This window comes from Paramisgurnus dabryanus, chromosome 9 (genome assembly GCF_030506205.2).
Source record: "Paramisgurnus dabryanus chromosome 9, PD_genome_1.1, whole genome shotgun sequence".
NCBI classification, from domain to species: domain Eukaryota; kingdom Metazoa; phylum Chordata; class Actinopteri; order Cypriniformes; family Cobitidae; genus Paramisgurnus; species Paramisgurnus dabryanus.
Genome location: NC_133345.1, coordinates 24713891 through 24729600, shown reverse-complemented (window position 1 = coordinate 24729600; position 15710 = coordinate 24713891). Strand labels below are relative to the sequence as shown.

At 38.3% G+C, this 15710-nt stretch overlaps 1 protein-coding gene across 1 annotated transcript in view; it reads left to right on the top strand.

Annotated features, from left to right (window-relative positions):
• smad6b (SMAD family member 6b) overlaps nt 1–5077 on the top strand; it is a 28751-nt gene extending 23674 nt beyond the window's left edge. The window contains exon 4 of the mRNA XM_065278989.2: nt 4170–5077. Coding sequence (XP_065135061.1) covers nt 4170–4711 — 542 coding nt within the window. The 3' untranslated portion in view covers nt 4712–5077. The remainder of the gene's footprint in view (nt 1–4169) is intronic.
• Nucleotides 5078–15710: the final 10633 nt, after the last annotated feature.

The window sequence follows — 15710 nt, the reverse complement described above, 5'->3', positions numbered from 1 at the left end:
TGCTTTCATGTGCGGCACCGGTTTAACACTTTGTCAGATCAGTTCAAGGGAGAATAATTGAAAGGTATAAGGGATGTGAAATGGTATTGATATGTGGCGCACAGTAATATCAAAAACAATGGTCAAATGTCAAACAATGGTCAAAAATGGTTTAGAAAAAAAGAAGAATCGTTTCTCTGGGTCATATATATATATATATACAAACAATCTAGGGTGCTCATCAAAAAAGGGGCCTATAATAGCAATAAGAAAATAGAAAAATGAGGCACTCCTGATAAATGTAAAAAAGCCTTTAATCAAAAAATGGCTACACGCCAACGCGTTTGAACTCAACAGTTTTCATCATGGCATCAAAAATGTTTACCCTTTCAAAAAGTACACATTTGAACCTATAGAATGCATATTAGTACGTCAGTGGTACAATATGGTACCAAATGTATACATATCTATACCTAAATGGTACAGATTAGGACCTTTTCCTTGCCAAACTGAGTACTGCCCCCAGCTTGGGACCATTTTTGACTGTGCAGAAACTTTTGTGGATCGAACCCATGACTTCTTCGCTGCTAATGCAATGCTCTATCAAATGAGCTATAAACCACTGATAACAGATAAGCAAATTGTGATAGTGTATAGGCAGCTGGTTGTTATAGCAGAAACAGTTTAATTGGTTTAATAATATTTTCCCGATTTTTTTCTGTACATCAAAGGTAAGGTAAGAAACATTAAATATTTATTTGAAATATTTTAATTGCTTATTTTTAAAGAATGCAGACCTTTCACGAGGAAGACCCATTTACTTTCGATAAGACAAAACGTACACATGTCACAAACACGATATTTGGTTGAATTATTTGTAAATAATTATACAATTATTCTATATGTTATTAAAAGACATATTTCTATTAACATTTATACCGTTTGTTATTAGTTTTGAGCAGTTATTATCTGAGAATAATGGACCTACAGATGACGCGACTGGCCAATCAGAATCAAGCATTACAACGAGCCGCGTAATAAGTTAAAATAATTCAGTTAAAAAAAATTATATATTTGAAATAATGAGTGCTGGGAAAAGATTAATCATGATTAATCGCATACAAAATAAAAGTGCATTTTTGCCTGATATATGTGTTTGTAAATTTACATTTCAGAAAATTTTTAATTATATATCCATTTTTATTGTTAATATAGAATATATAAAAATATAAATAAATATATATACACATGTAAATGTTTCTTAAAAACATACATGAATGTGTGTGTATTTATATATACATAATAATTACACACAGCGCACACTCATATATTATGCAAAAAAATCACTTTTATTTTGTATGCGATTATCGCGATTAATCTTTCCCCAGCACTAGAAATAATATAAAAAATTATACATGTAAAAAATAAGTAATATGAAAAATCTTGATGTGAGAATATAAACACAGTATTGTTAAGTGAAAAGTCACAGTACTTTAAAATAACAGTTTTCTCTCCAAGATAAAATAGGGAATCGCTAAAAGATAAATTGCCTGTCAAAAGCAGGATGATACGATGACAGACAATGTGCATGACGAAAACTCACACAGGACACAAAGGACAGAGTAAATCTGAAAAACAGAACGATGGCACACACGTTGGTTAACAGTTTAGAGATTCTGATGAGTTTTTCCGATTTTTCCTCTTCCTTTCTCACCGATACAAGCTCACACGGCACCTCTCGGGCGAGAACAGCCAAAAATCACACTTCTCTCTCGAACGCAAACGTTGGCTGAAATTCTCTTTAACTCTAATACACTTAAAACACATGAACACACATGCTGAAAACCCTCAGGAAACGGGACGGTCTTTGGTCTGAGCATTGTTCGCTCCCAAGCTAAACATTAAATAGATTATTAACCTTTAATCTTTGCACCTATGCTTAAACCCACAAAAACGTTGCCAGCCCCTTTTTGTTTCTCTCTCACATTAATCATATCACAGGACTTGTGCGTTAGACGGCCATGTGAAACTTCCCCTTGTCGTTTATTTTTTGTATCTGTTTGATTAGATATTCGGCTCTCAGTAGACTGTTTGTCTGGAAGCCGGTTTTCCGGTGTCCTTTTCTTTGCCTTAACCTAATAGAATCAGTGTGTAGAAAAATCATAACTACTTTTGAAATATGAAATGATTATAATTCACTTACAATATTCTGCACAAGTCTAAAGGCAGGAGTGATGGTATCATTAAACAATTCAAGCAGGAAAAGCCGCCTTGCAAGCTCAAGGACGATCTCAGGAATTCAGAAATGTTAACATGCAGGGGCCCATCGCAAAGGGGCCGTTTCAGTCAAGAGATGTGTGCACGCATGCTTGTGTTGATTCTCGGGGCCAGTTTTTGGGCTACCGCGGCATATTTTCACGTCATTGGTTAATGGCCCGGGCATTTGTTCAACCCCGAGAGGAAAGCAAGTGAAAGACCTGGCCCTTACAAATTCCCCCTGCCAATAGCCTCTCCGGAGCAAAATAATGGCACCACTCAATGTGTCCGAGTTAATCTGAGCTGATAGCGTGAAGCTCGAGGGGTCACGGGGTCACGAGCTTGTGCTAAATTGTCAGGGAGCTGAAAGCTGTCCCCAAGCCCACAGCAGGAGCTGGCAGGGAGAAGATTTCTGCTCCTCCACCCAAGCCATCACCACCATCACCCACCCACAGGAATGTGGAGGAGAACTAAGGGGGGAGGGCATTTGAACCCATATGAGCTCATAGCTTTTCCATATCCCCCACTTTTACAAATACATTCTTCCCCGGATCGAGAAAGAGCAGGGAGAAATGTACACGGTGTGTGGTGTGGAAGCGTTTAGGAATGTTGTGTGGATGAGGTAGACGTGTATTCGGGGAGTTGTAACTCACTCAGGGTTTGGCACCGCATAAAATGCACAGACCGGCTCCTGGGCCATGAAAAGTGAATTAAATGAGCTGATCTGGAGAGTTTAGGTGGTTCAGAGGTTTGTTTAATGTCTCCTGGTGTGCATTTCGTCTTGTTTTTAAAGGTGGAAACTTACATCAAGCGAGATTTTAAGCATTGTTTGATTTTAAGGAAATTAAATGTTTTAGATCACTTTTCAGTTTGTTGAATTGCACATTTTGCTTTCCTGCCAAATAAAAAAAAATAAGTTTGAGATTTGAGATCTCTTTTGCTTCTCAAATAAGAATGTGTGAGATTGCTAGGTTGTTTATCCATAACAAAAATCTGAAAATAGTAAATTTCTTACATTCAGAATCTGAAAATCTGCAATTGCTCTTCATTTAATCTCTTGGCTAAGCTCGAAGCAAGCGCAATACTAAAGAGATCTCATTTATGATTTAGTTATATAAGGAAGCCAATCACTTTTTGAGTTAACTCAACAAGCTCAAAAAATTACGTTAAAATAATAAGTTATGATATATAACAATATACTGTATATGCTTTATGTTTACAAATAAAGTGAGCATTATAGTCATTCCACTATATGTACGGACCAACAGAGGAGCCAAATGTTATGCCTTACATTACACGTTACATATTTAAATAAGAAAAAATTACATAAACCAAGAAAGCTAAGTCTAATTATATATAAATGAATAACAACAAAACAACCACAAAACATTTTTTGTTATGCCTATTATTTTATATTCATGAACTGTTCCAAAACATTGGTCAAGTAACTGCGCAAGCAGTTTGGGTTAAATGCATGTTCATGCATTTTCATTAGTTGCTTTGCTGTGTCATACACTAAACAAACAAACCTCAATCATGGTGACAACTAGCAAACAGACTTCAAAACAGATAACTAACAGAGACAACAATAACATAAATAAAACCTTCAAATGGTAAAATATTTATCTTTTGTAAATTGAACTTGATTGTTTAATTTTGAATTATTTGTTCAGATTACTCAGTTTGGCAGCAAACAGGAAAACTTGAGTCCAGTCAACAAAATAATATTTGTTTGCAATTATAAATTGATCCTTCTATTAAAAAAATCTGTATTAGTTTGTTACTAGAAACTTTTGAAGTAGTGCCCTCTTGAGGTAACAAATAACACTTCTCTTACTATAATCTTTCTGCCCAGCAAACCTTTTTGTTGTTTGCTTGCTAACATTACCAGAAATTACCAAGAGACTCACACCGTCTTTCATTTTGTGTTTCAGATGCCAGTCTGTCACCTGACGCCCCCAAACAGAGTCACTGGTGTAACGTGGCATACTGGGAGCACCGGACGCGGGTGGGCCGCCTCTACACAGTGTACCAGCCCGCAGTCAGCATTTTCTATGACCTACCTCAAGGCACAGGCTTCTGTCTCGGCCAGCTCAGCCTGGATCAGCGCAGCAGCACCGTGCAGCGGACACGTGGGAAGATCGGCTACGGCTTGCTCCTGAGCAAAGAGCCAGACGGGGTCTGGGCCTACAACCGTAGTCAGCACCCCATCTTCGTCAACTCGCCTACTCTGGACGTACCGGGGAGTCGTAGCTTGGTGGTGCGCAAGGTGATGCCCGGCTACTCCATCAAGGTGTTCGACTACGAGCGCTCGTCATTGCTCAGACAGGGTGCGGAGTCTGAGCTGCTTGACGGACCGTATGACCCGAACAGTGTGCGCATCAGCTTCGCAAAGGGCTGGGGTCCTTGTTACTCACGCCAATTCATCACCTCATGCCCCTGCTGGCTCGAGATCCTCCTCAGCAACCACAGATAACACACACAAATGGACTCGCTTGTGTCGAGAGACTGACAGACTCCACAAACTATCCCAAATATCATCTACTTAGATTTAATATAAAGTTTTATATATTATAAGAAATATATATTATACTTGTAAATAATGGAGTCATTTTTACGATGTAATTATTTATGTATGGTGCAATGTGTACATGGACAAGAGGAAAAAACGGGAAATGCACTTTGGCTTATATATATATATATATATATATATATATATATATATATATATATATATAAAGAATCTTTCAATACCAATTTGAAAAATTATACAGCAAAAATAGGAAAAGCCTGGTTTTGGTGTATAGTTTTCATATACTTCTAATATCCAGATGAAAAGCTAACACCATTCACACATTGATAATAAAGTATTCGCATAATATCTCTTTGCTTTGTGTCTCTCTCTCTTAATAACAGGGTTCCCATGGGTCCTTGAAATCCTTGAAAGTTTGTGAATCTGGGGGAAATAATTCAAGGCCCTGGGAGATTCTTGAAAATATACATACATAGGTACAGGTCATTCAAGTGCTTGAACATTTTTTATGCAAGAAGTTTTCTGGAAAAAAATCCATATTATTCCCTATGTAGTGTAGGATAATATCATACAATTTCTAGCCTTTTAAGCACACATGCTAAACTCGCTTTAAATACTTATATCCTCTGTATGCAAATGTTGATTCATACCAAAATCTTTTTTTCATAGTTGTGTCTGACACATGAAAAACGTCTCGGGTTATGTATGTGTAACTGTTGTTCCCTGAGAAGGGAACGAGACGCTGCGTCTCCCTTGCCATACTTCCTGCGTCCCTGTAATGCCGTCTTTGGCAATATTTCTGATAGCGATATACTTCCTGGCTCCCGAGTCCTCCATGTCTTTGTCGTTAATCCTCACCATTGATTGAATTTGATATACACATTCAGACGCACTTACCCCTGGAGGCGTCCCCAAAGTGTCACCACAGTGACACAGCGGGAGTTCCCTCAAACAATGTATCTTAAAAGGTAACACAATGTAACCTTGCTCTCACTTGAAATGTGTTCCCACATTTAGTCCTTGAATTTGAGGGTATTAGACCTGGAAAGTCTTTGAAAGGTCGTTGAATTTGAAGTTAACTAAGGTGTGGGAACTCTGTAATAATTCATTCTTTACCCTTAAAACTGATTAATTTTTAATGACTTAAATGTATGAAAAGCAATAAATGACAACTGCACTGTAGACACTGTTTATGATCTGATGTGAGGCATTCGGCATAAATTTCAGGCCATTTGGGTGCATAAAAAAAGACCCAAAGTCATTTTCAGGTATCATCATAATTTCTTTCGACTTACATTTTACGTCTCAGTTAGGAACCTGGTTGGTGTAGAGGAACTTTTACAGCCAGAGTTCCTTGAGGTCCTTGAGAGCCTTGTTGGCCAGTGTTGAGGACAGAGGAGGAGCTTTATGAGAAGAAGATGATGTATCCTCAAGAATGGCTTCTTCTCGGGCTGGTCTGTTTTGTGTCCCTGAAGCTCTACCAGATTAAGCCTGCATGATCTGCCTCCGTGGTCAGTGGTTTATAGGCCCAGCTGCGCTTCTCTATTCTGCGAGGAGCAGAGGTGGTGGCTCTTGTCCCAGTGCATTGATATATCTCCATGAATGCACATGGCAAAACCGAGAGCTTTGAACGAAACTATGCGCAGGCCAGTAAACTGCATCCAAGGTGGATGTGGTAGGGCTGGCTTCCTTTCTAATTGTGGGTTGTCCGAGTCGCTGGGGGAAGAAGAGGTGGGGGCTGTCGACTAACCTGCCAACAGGCGGAAAACAACAATACGGCCACAAAGGCAAACAATGCTTTTCTGCAACAAGATAAAATGCAGTTTCGTTTACCGTAAAGTTTAAACAGACGTGTTTGTGCCACTCGGGTCGAGGCAGAATTACCATGCCACACTCGGTTAACGCTCTCTACCCTGGGACGTGGTAAAGATCTCACACAGAGAGCAAAGCTCTCTCTCTCTAAGCGGCGTCTGCCGCCAGCCCCGTGCCGAGTTCAAACGACCCAGAGGAGTGGCTCCTATCCCTGCAACTGGGGGCCTTTATTCTGCTCCTTTGTGTCTGCTTTATGGGAAAAGGGCCCAGATCACCACTTGGGGAGGAACTGGCAGACTATTATATTGGGTAGGGCTAGAGTCTGAGACGCATAGTACACAGATTACACCACAGTGGGTACAAAAGGGGGCCTAATTAGACCACGACTGGGTGAGGTCCAGAGAAAAATAAAACGCAGAGAGACGCAGAAGAGAGGTGGCACGTCTAACTAGAGAATGGGCTCTTCTCTCGCTTATGGGAGAACTGAAAATCAAACAGTGTGCAGTGAGACTCAGAGGGATGAGAAAGGGAGGAGAAACGGAAAAGCAGCGTAAGCAGCTTTGCGAGTGTTCGGCTACCTCGGGGATGGTATTGATTAACAGGGTTTCAGAGTCCTCCCGCTGCCAAAGATGTCTTAAGCAGCTTTGAGCTGGTGAGAACAAGCAAGCTATTTTGTTTGCCTCTTCGTGTATAAAAGACCCCAGAACAACTCTAGAATATCCTTTACTGATTTATTGTGTTATGAGACTTCTCTTTTGTACTCCTGTGGTGCGTTTCTTAAAGTATTCCAAATTTGAGACGCAAATAAGAGGCATACTACAGTGAAGATAAAGATTCAGTTAATAATACGAAATAAAGCACATTAGTCTGGAGTTTATGATACTTTTATCGCAAGCCTCATAAATCATCAGGATTGACTGTAAAAAGAAGAGCCCACCAGAATGTTTAACATCTTAATTTATGTATCACAGCTGGAATGACATGATGGTAAGTTAATAATGCTGGAGTTTTCATTTTTTAGTGAACTGTTCCTTTAACAACCAGAGTTCCAGCATCATTCCAAACTGCTATTATAAAAAGTCTCCATAAAGTGTGGACTAAACTGTCTTTTAGTATGCATGCATGCTCTTGAGTATGCATCTAACTGCTTTTTTAAGTATGGTTTGGATGCCTTGTGATTATGACATGTTTCTTGCCAAACCCTCAATGAATTCCACAGGCCACGGAGTTCAGAATGTAATCACTGCTTTACGGTTGCATGCAGGCTAATTACTGCTAAATCTAAAAATGGGTTTTGTCAAAATGTGTTCATAAAATGAACTGAAATGACTCTGAAGTTTATGATAGACCACCATGCTGATGGTGATGAAAACGCAGTTAAATAAAAAACGCAGTGGATAAACCTAAAACAGACAGCTAAAGATTAGATTGGCCTTGTATGAAAGATCAACTTTCTGTAACTTTTTAGTGTGTTTATCTCCTATGACACTAAATTTACTCTATTGTATCACAAGTCTGATTTTCTAAAATCAGAGAGAATGTAATGAGTCTTATTCTGAGAAGAAAAATATGGGGAGCAAAGACTAAAGCAGACGTTAATCTCACTCCAAGAAACAATTAAGATATTAAACAGATCTCATAGAAGATAACTCATTTGTGAGCCTGCCTGGGAAAACTCAGCACAAGTCATTTTTAGTGATTTACTGATTTCTACATAAAATTATTTGGCATAAAGTTAAGAGCATTCTGTGAAAATATAACATTGATATCTTTAATATTGACTAAGGTTACGGACTATTAGAAAAAAGGGTCAAAATACAGTATGTGACCTTGCTGTTACTGGGCCAGTTTCTTAAAGGATGTAATAGGAACCATTAGGTACAGATATGTATATATTTGGTGCTTGTATGTAGGGGAGAGTGTGGCACAACTTAACGCTCTTTGACTTTGGCCCTATCATTCCAAAAATATTTAAGTTAGAGTATTTTTTACACAATCAACACACACATCTTTGCTACAAATTAACTCAAATGAACCGTTTCGTACAATTACATTGAAAGGGACAGGAGTGCACATGTTACAACTTTATTATTAATTGTAACAAACAGAGGGTTTGTTGTAACACCTGCTAGAAAAAAATCAATAAAATTCTGTCTATGTACTAAAGGTGGATATTGTTTGTATATCTGCCTTTAATATATAGATTTTACACATTCATCCATCCATGATCCTTCATCTAACCATCCTTGTATTAAGGATCAATGCATATAGATTTTTTGAGAATGCTGCACAATTTAGACAAAAAAATCATAATTGTGAGTTATTTCCCCTGATATTGTATTAACACTTATCACTAGTATTTACTTTGTTTAAATTTCATTATCATTGTATACTGGAGGCTTAATTGTAACACAGTGTGACAACTAACCCCGCTGTGTAAAAAAAATATTTCAATCCCAGCTATTAGTTACTAACAGTTGCTGACATGTTTTAAAATGGTGTTATGTTTTATGTAACAAGACAGTGATTCAAATAATATAAGGTTGGATTTGGTGACTTACACACCCAACTCAGAAATCAAAAAAAAAACACAAGATGATGAAATTTACTTATATGCCTCCAAAACACACTTTGTTCAATATCTTAACCAAAACACTTGAAAACGTTTTTCAAATTCACAGGAGATCACCTTCTGTAAAAGAAAAAGACAAAACGCACAGATCCTGTATAAATATGTAAAGTAGCTGCGTCACAATTAACCCTGCGTTAGTTTGTGCCCCGCTCACCCCTACTTATGAGATACTAATATGCATATCTGACATGCTAATAAGCTCCCTTTGTTTCCAATATGTACCTCTGCGGTACTTATATGAATTATTTAGGTACAAATGTGTAATTATTGACCAATTATTTTTACCATTTTGCACCCAACAGTGCATAACCAATCAAAGACTGAAATTAAATCTGATGCTCCTAAACGAATGTTTTAAACCTGGATATTTCAGCACAATCTTATGGCAATACTCATCTATTTTATGAAGTAGATATTTTTATGTAGGTATTTTCATTCATACATTTTAGTATGATCTACTTTCACCTATATGACTTTGGGGCCACACTCTAAATTCTACCCAATGCTGGGTAAATATTAGACAGAACACATGTTGGGTTGTTGTTTTCTCAACCGTGAGTTTTAACAACCCAGCATAGGTTTATTTAATAACTCAACATTAAATTCTGTCTCAGCATTGAGTTAAAAATAACCCATCAGAATTAAGAGTTTATAGGGGTGAGGTTTCATTCATGCTTTTTCAGATAATTGTACGGTTGTTTGATTCTGTAAAGTTTATGATTCTGTGCTCTTGTATAGCTCAATAGTAGAGCATTGCGTAAGTCAAACCCACGCATCGCATACTAATAAAAATCTACACCTTGTAATGTAGTGCAAGTTGCTTTGGTTAAAGCATCTGCCAAATGCATAAATGAGGAGCTCAGATGCAACAGCCGCCTAACCTAATCTCTGTCAAAAAATTCGATAATGATATTAACCAAATGCTCTCGGCACTATTATACATCCATCAAATACTCAAAAAAATTATTAATTGGATTAACTCAATAAAATTGTGGGCAGGATTTCCATCCAGTGAATGTGTACCCCTAACTCATAAATAAAGCTGCTTTACACAATAAAAATATATTGAGTCCAACTCAATTTAAAGTAAATGGCAATACTCAATTAGTTGCCTCAACTCAATTTAGTGTAGTCTGAATAACTCAATTTAGCGTAGTTTGAATAACTCAATGTAGTGTAGTCTGACTAACTTAATTCTGTTATTTTAATATAAAACGTTTTTCTTATGTCATACTAATTAGCACATGTTAGCATGCTAATAATAATAACATTTAATAATTTGGATGAGCATGTGAGAAGAGACTGATCTCAAAACAGTCATTAACACATTAACACACTCTTCTGCACGATGGTAACCAAACAATTTGAACACAAACACTTCTAAATCAATAAGATAAACAGACATTAAACGCCATTAAGTCTTTCTCTTTACCTAAAAATGCATAAAATAACACTTAATTAAAAAAATTACTCTCCAAAAGCAGTTGCATGCAAAGCATGCTGGGAAATTCTTTTTCCAGAACCCAAACTCAAACAAAATTGTGTTAACGCAATAAATCAATAAATTATAGTACATATGCATTTTGTGTTAGACTAATTAAATATATATACGTATTGCTCTTAATGAGGTATTTTAAATGAATTGAACACAATTTTAATGTGTCATTTCTAAGAAGGGCTTGAATCATTTTTTTGAGTGTACTTTCTCTTCAAATCTGCTTAATCCTAGCCTCAGCCCATTCAAAAAATACCGGTTTATTGGCAGAATCCAATAAGAGTCGGATAAAAAATTCCCATTTGCAAGAAAACATGTCAGACGCACCTAGAGGGTTTCGGATCTGACCTCTTTAAATGTAAATGATTCACATTTAGTGTAAATTTAAACAAAATTGTCAGCACTTTTGGATATAAATGAAAAATGAAATGCTTAGAAGGTTAACACGCATCCCAGATATTAAGTAATATCAGGCCAGGTTTATTCTTGCAGAATGACTCTCCTAAGTAATTTCCTAAGCTGTTATCAGTGTGTTTGATGATATACGGTAGTGATGGAATGCATTCAGATACTATTTTATTGCAAGCTGTCACATCCTGTGAATCACTCATCACACCGTAATGATCAAATTCCAGAATAGCGTGTGTCTTGTATATTTTCATCTTTCGAGCAAAAACCTAAAAAATTGTTCGGCTGAGGTCATAAAGGATCAGCCCCATTTCCTGCACAAGCAGCAGCAGCGGCAGCTCTGACAGACAGGGAGTTGAGGAGCAGTTACGAGCAGCTGCATGATTACCGTACTCGTACTACACAGTAGCTGCTGTTGATGACCTGATCCAGCCCGGCACATCTGGTGCTGGCACAAACACACTGGAGTAATAGCACATTTGAAGGCGGGCGAGAGAGGAAGATTAGCCTGGAAGACTTCCTGCTCGCTCTCTCATGAGCTATAGATCTGCGGAAGTCTTCTCACCTCGGCTTAGGGTGCTTTAATTACAGAAAACCGCTTGTACTTCACCTGACAGCACTTAGAAGGGCATGCACGCACACGCTTTCAAGCTTCATCGTTCGGGGATGTACAGAGCCGGAGACCACATTTGGGTTTAGAGAAGAAAATGGGATGTTCCCCTTTCAGTGCTCTCTTAAAAATAAAGGTGGTACACAATGCCATAGAAAAACTTGTTCTTTGTAGTTCAACAAGGTTTTATAGACTATATAAAGGTAAGAAAGTGCACTCTAAAAAAATGGAAATTAAGCGTTGGGTCAAAAAGGGACAAGCTCTACCCGCTGGGTTGTAATTTAACCTAAGCTGGGTTGTTTTAACCCATTGTTGGGTCAAATATATGCTTTTATATTTAAAACAACCCAGAATTATTATGTTTGTAGTTAACTCTTTCACCGCCAGCGTTTTAAAAAAAGTTGCCAGCCAGCGCCAGCATTTTTCATGATTTTCACCAAAGTTTAATGCCTTCCAGAAAATGTTCTTCTTTAAATATATAAACATACAATATACCAAATGAAAGAACAGACCCTCTGCTTTCAAACAAAAAAAAAACGTTTCATCCTACCTTCAGTGGTTCTTTTGCAATCAGCTTTTGTATAGACCCTTTTACAGCTCACGTGATCAAATAGCCTGCGCGCGCATTTGGGCAACAGAAGTGGTGTTATTCCCCATTGTTTCTAACGTGGTAGCAACTCAGAAAGTTTATTAAAACGGTTTCCCAGCATCAAATTGTCTGGTTGTTGCGTTTGGTTGCACAAATATAATATACTAATATACGTATATATGTACCTGGCAACTTTATTTTTGGCCATCTGCTAACGTCTTCTATCCACTCCCCTATAGTACACGGATCTGGTAGCTGTGTTGAAAATGTTCATAAAGTCAACTTTTTTAAAATAACTTACTGTTTGTGTTGCTTCACTTTTGATTCTTACGATACTTCCGTTGCCTAAATGCGCGCGCATACGCTGCCACGTCATCATTGTGTACAAACAGTAAAAGGGTCTATATGGGTAGGTTTCTGCAAAAACACCATATTTTGAGCAAAAAGCAGAGATAATTCCATTTTTGTGACGGACTTTTCATAGAGATCCCATTCAGAGCGATCTTTAAAACAGACACGGACATGCAGCAGCTTGCCATAGGGCAATACTTCCAGGTTTAAAAAGTTGCGGAAGGGCGCCAACTGGTGGATAATAGCGGTATTGCGGAAAGACGGAAAATCTCGTCATTGGCGGGGAAGCGTTTTCTCTTAATTGACGAGATATCTCGTCAATGGCGGGGAAAGAGTTAAAAACCTTTGACTGTGTGGTTCTTTGGGGAACCAAACATGATTCTTCTATGGCTTTGCTTTTGCTTTGTGGCACCTTTATTTTTAAAAGGGTAAGATTGAATTAACATGCCTTGGTGTGGCTGAAGTGCATGCTACACACCCCAAAATAGTCAAATGCTTGTCAAACGTATCTTTCTGTTATATTGTTCTCTATAATTCTCGCTTATCTGCATTCTCTGCAATTTGAAAAAAGGTTTGGCCGTACAGTATTAGGCAATGTTGTGCGAACACTCGGTTCTAGATCAAACTGACCTCGTAGCGTTTCTGCTAAACCTCCAAACGGTGAATAGCAGCACTAAAGCTGCGAGGTACTTTTGAGAGCACCAATGTTCCTGCGATGTTCCCTCCTCCCTGCTATAATTGCAGGGTTAAGAGGGGCCTCACTGACGTAGACACAGGATTTATTTTAGTGAGTTTCCACAGAGCTTAAAAGAATGCCGTAGCACACCCTCCACAGATCCACACGCACACACTCGGAGAGTTTTGTGCCTAAAATGCAATAAATACAAATGCACTCTCATTGCCCTGCATGCAGTCACTCAAACGCACGCGGCCTTAGGCAAGTTTCTGATAACATAAATCACGCGATACATCTTTATAACCGTCACCTGATTCAAAGCTCTCTTCAGGAAAGAGGCACACAATAGACCTCTTTCGTTTTTGCGGTTTCATTTCATCTATTCACCAATGTTACAGACCTTTATTTGATCGTTTATAGTCACTGGGCAAATTCATTGAGAAAAATTCCATTAAAGGGCTTCCTTGTGTTAGCACAAGCGTCGACTTTGTAAACCACACGCGAGTTCTGGATTGCTTTACATTTTAAAGAGTGATACATTGTCTCGAGGTCTAATTCGAAAATGGAGCGGAGAAGTATGCTTTTCCTCCTTTCTGCCTCAACACTACGCCTGACTCCACTACAATTTTCCCTTTCAGCAGCATGTAGCCATGACAGTGAGCTGTGTCCCTACCCCTGAAACCTGGCCAAGAGACCCCCCTTTTCAGAAGAATGAGAAAGGCATTCCTATTTCAGTTAACCCCTACCAGGGGACAAGACTCCATTCAAATGGAATCAGACTTGAATTACTTGGTCTTTCTGTTTTTTCGGAAAAAGGTTGAGGTCTTCCTATGGATTCCCCCTATATATGTTCCCCTTGAGACATAAGTACTTAATAAGGGCAATGTTTTGTTAGTTTAGTTGTTGGTGCCTGTAAATGTTCAGTGGTAGCTATGAGCATATTTTCTTAATCTAATAACTTAACAAGAAACAGAGGTTAAACAAGTAAAATGTTTTGTGAGATATCATTGCCAGTGTGTTTATGCATATGTCTACTATAGCTGAAATATGGTTAAAAGCTGATGCCTTTGTCTTCAGTGAACTTATATATATTTGTTTTTTAAGACAGCGTTTTGTGATTTAATGGTGTAATTCCGCCTTTCATTTACTTTTATACTGGTTTACCAGCCTGTCTCATCAGCAGTATGTTTTTTTCCAAGGGGGCCTATTAAAACGAAAAAGAACAACGCTAACAGCCTCTCTCGTTCCTCTCTCTCTTCTCCCTCCTAATATGTTCCATATTATGAGTTTAAATAGGGTGGATTCAGGAAGTGCAGTCACACTGGTTTGCCTTTCCAAGATTCCAGGCTGAGGTTTGGCCCGGTGTGGTGGTGGTTCTGCGGGTCCGGGCTCCTGGGCAAGCCTGTGTCGGGTTTCCTCCTCCAGGGAGAATAGGTGTCCACGTTGCTGGTTATATGCAGTGTGGTTTGTGCTCTTTTGTATTGTGCTCTGCTGCTTTGGAAACAATGCGAAAACGTTTTTAAGCATTTCACGATGTAATTGAAGCTGTTGGTGAAGTTGTTTTATACTCGTAAAAGTCTGCAAATAATTTTTGTCATATGAAGTGTGAGAATTCTGTTTTAGTGTGCTATGCCAGTTTCCAAAGGCTGTGCACTGCATGTCCTGAAGATTCCAGTCTCGGCGTTCGGAAAATCTGGAGAACTTCAAGAACACTTCAGCACAGCAGAGGAGATCAGAGATGTTCTGTGAATACCTCCCTCTTTCTCTACTCCAGCTAATCAATCACAGAGACTGCTCAACTGCTGCCAAACATCTGAAGTGTTTCTTACTGGGGAATTAGACAGAGCACTGTTGTAGATCTCATTCATGTCTTTATCTCAGGCTGTATCTCACTCAGAATTGCCTGTGTAAAAAATGCCTCTCGCTCTTCTGCTGTTTGCAGAATCAATGCAGTAAAAGTTCAAATCCTTTGGGAACAAATGCGTGTCTCTGGAAGTTAGCTAAATCTGACAAAATCTCCTCTGGCATATCCTCATTTGTAAAAACTATATAATATAAACTTCAGTTGCAAAACCCTCTAAGTGCATCTGACGTTTTCTTGTAAATGAGCATTTTTATCATGTTCTCATGTTCAGTAATTTCACAAACATGGCAATGAAAAGGTTATTAGTCAGTAACTGAAATGCCGCCTTTTTTTTTTTTTTTTACAAATGTCACTTTAGTCATTTCATTGGTATTTAAAGGGGACATATTGTGGAAATCTGGCTTTTTCAATGTTTAAGTGCTATAATTGGGTCCCCAGTGCTTCTATCAACCTAGAAAATGTGAAATAGATCAACCCAGGAACTTTTCTCTCCAAGCATATGAAA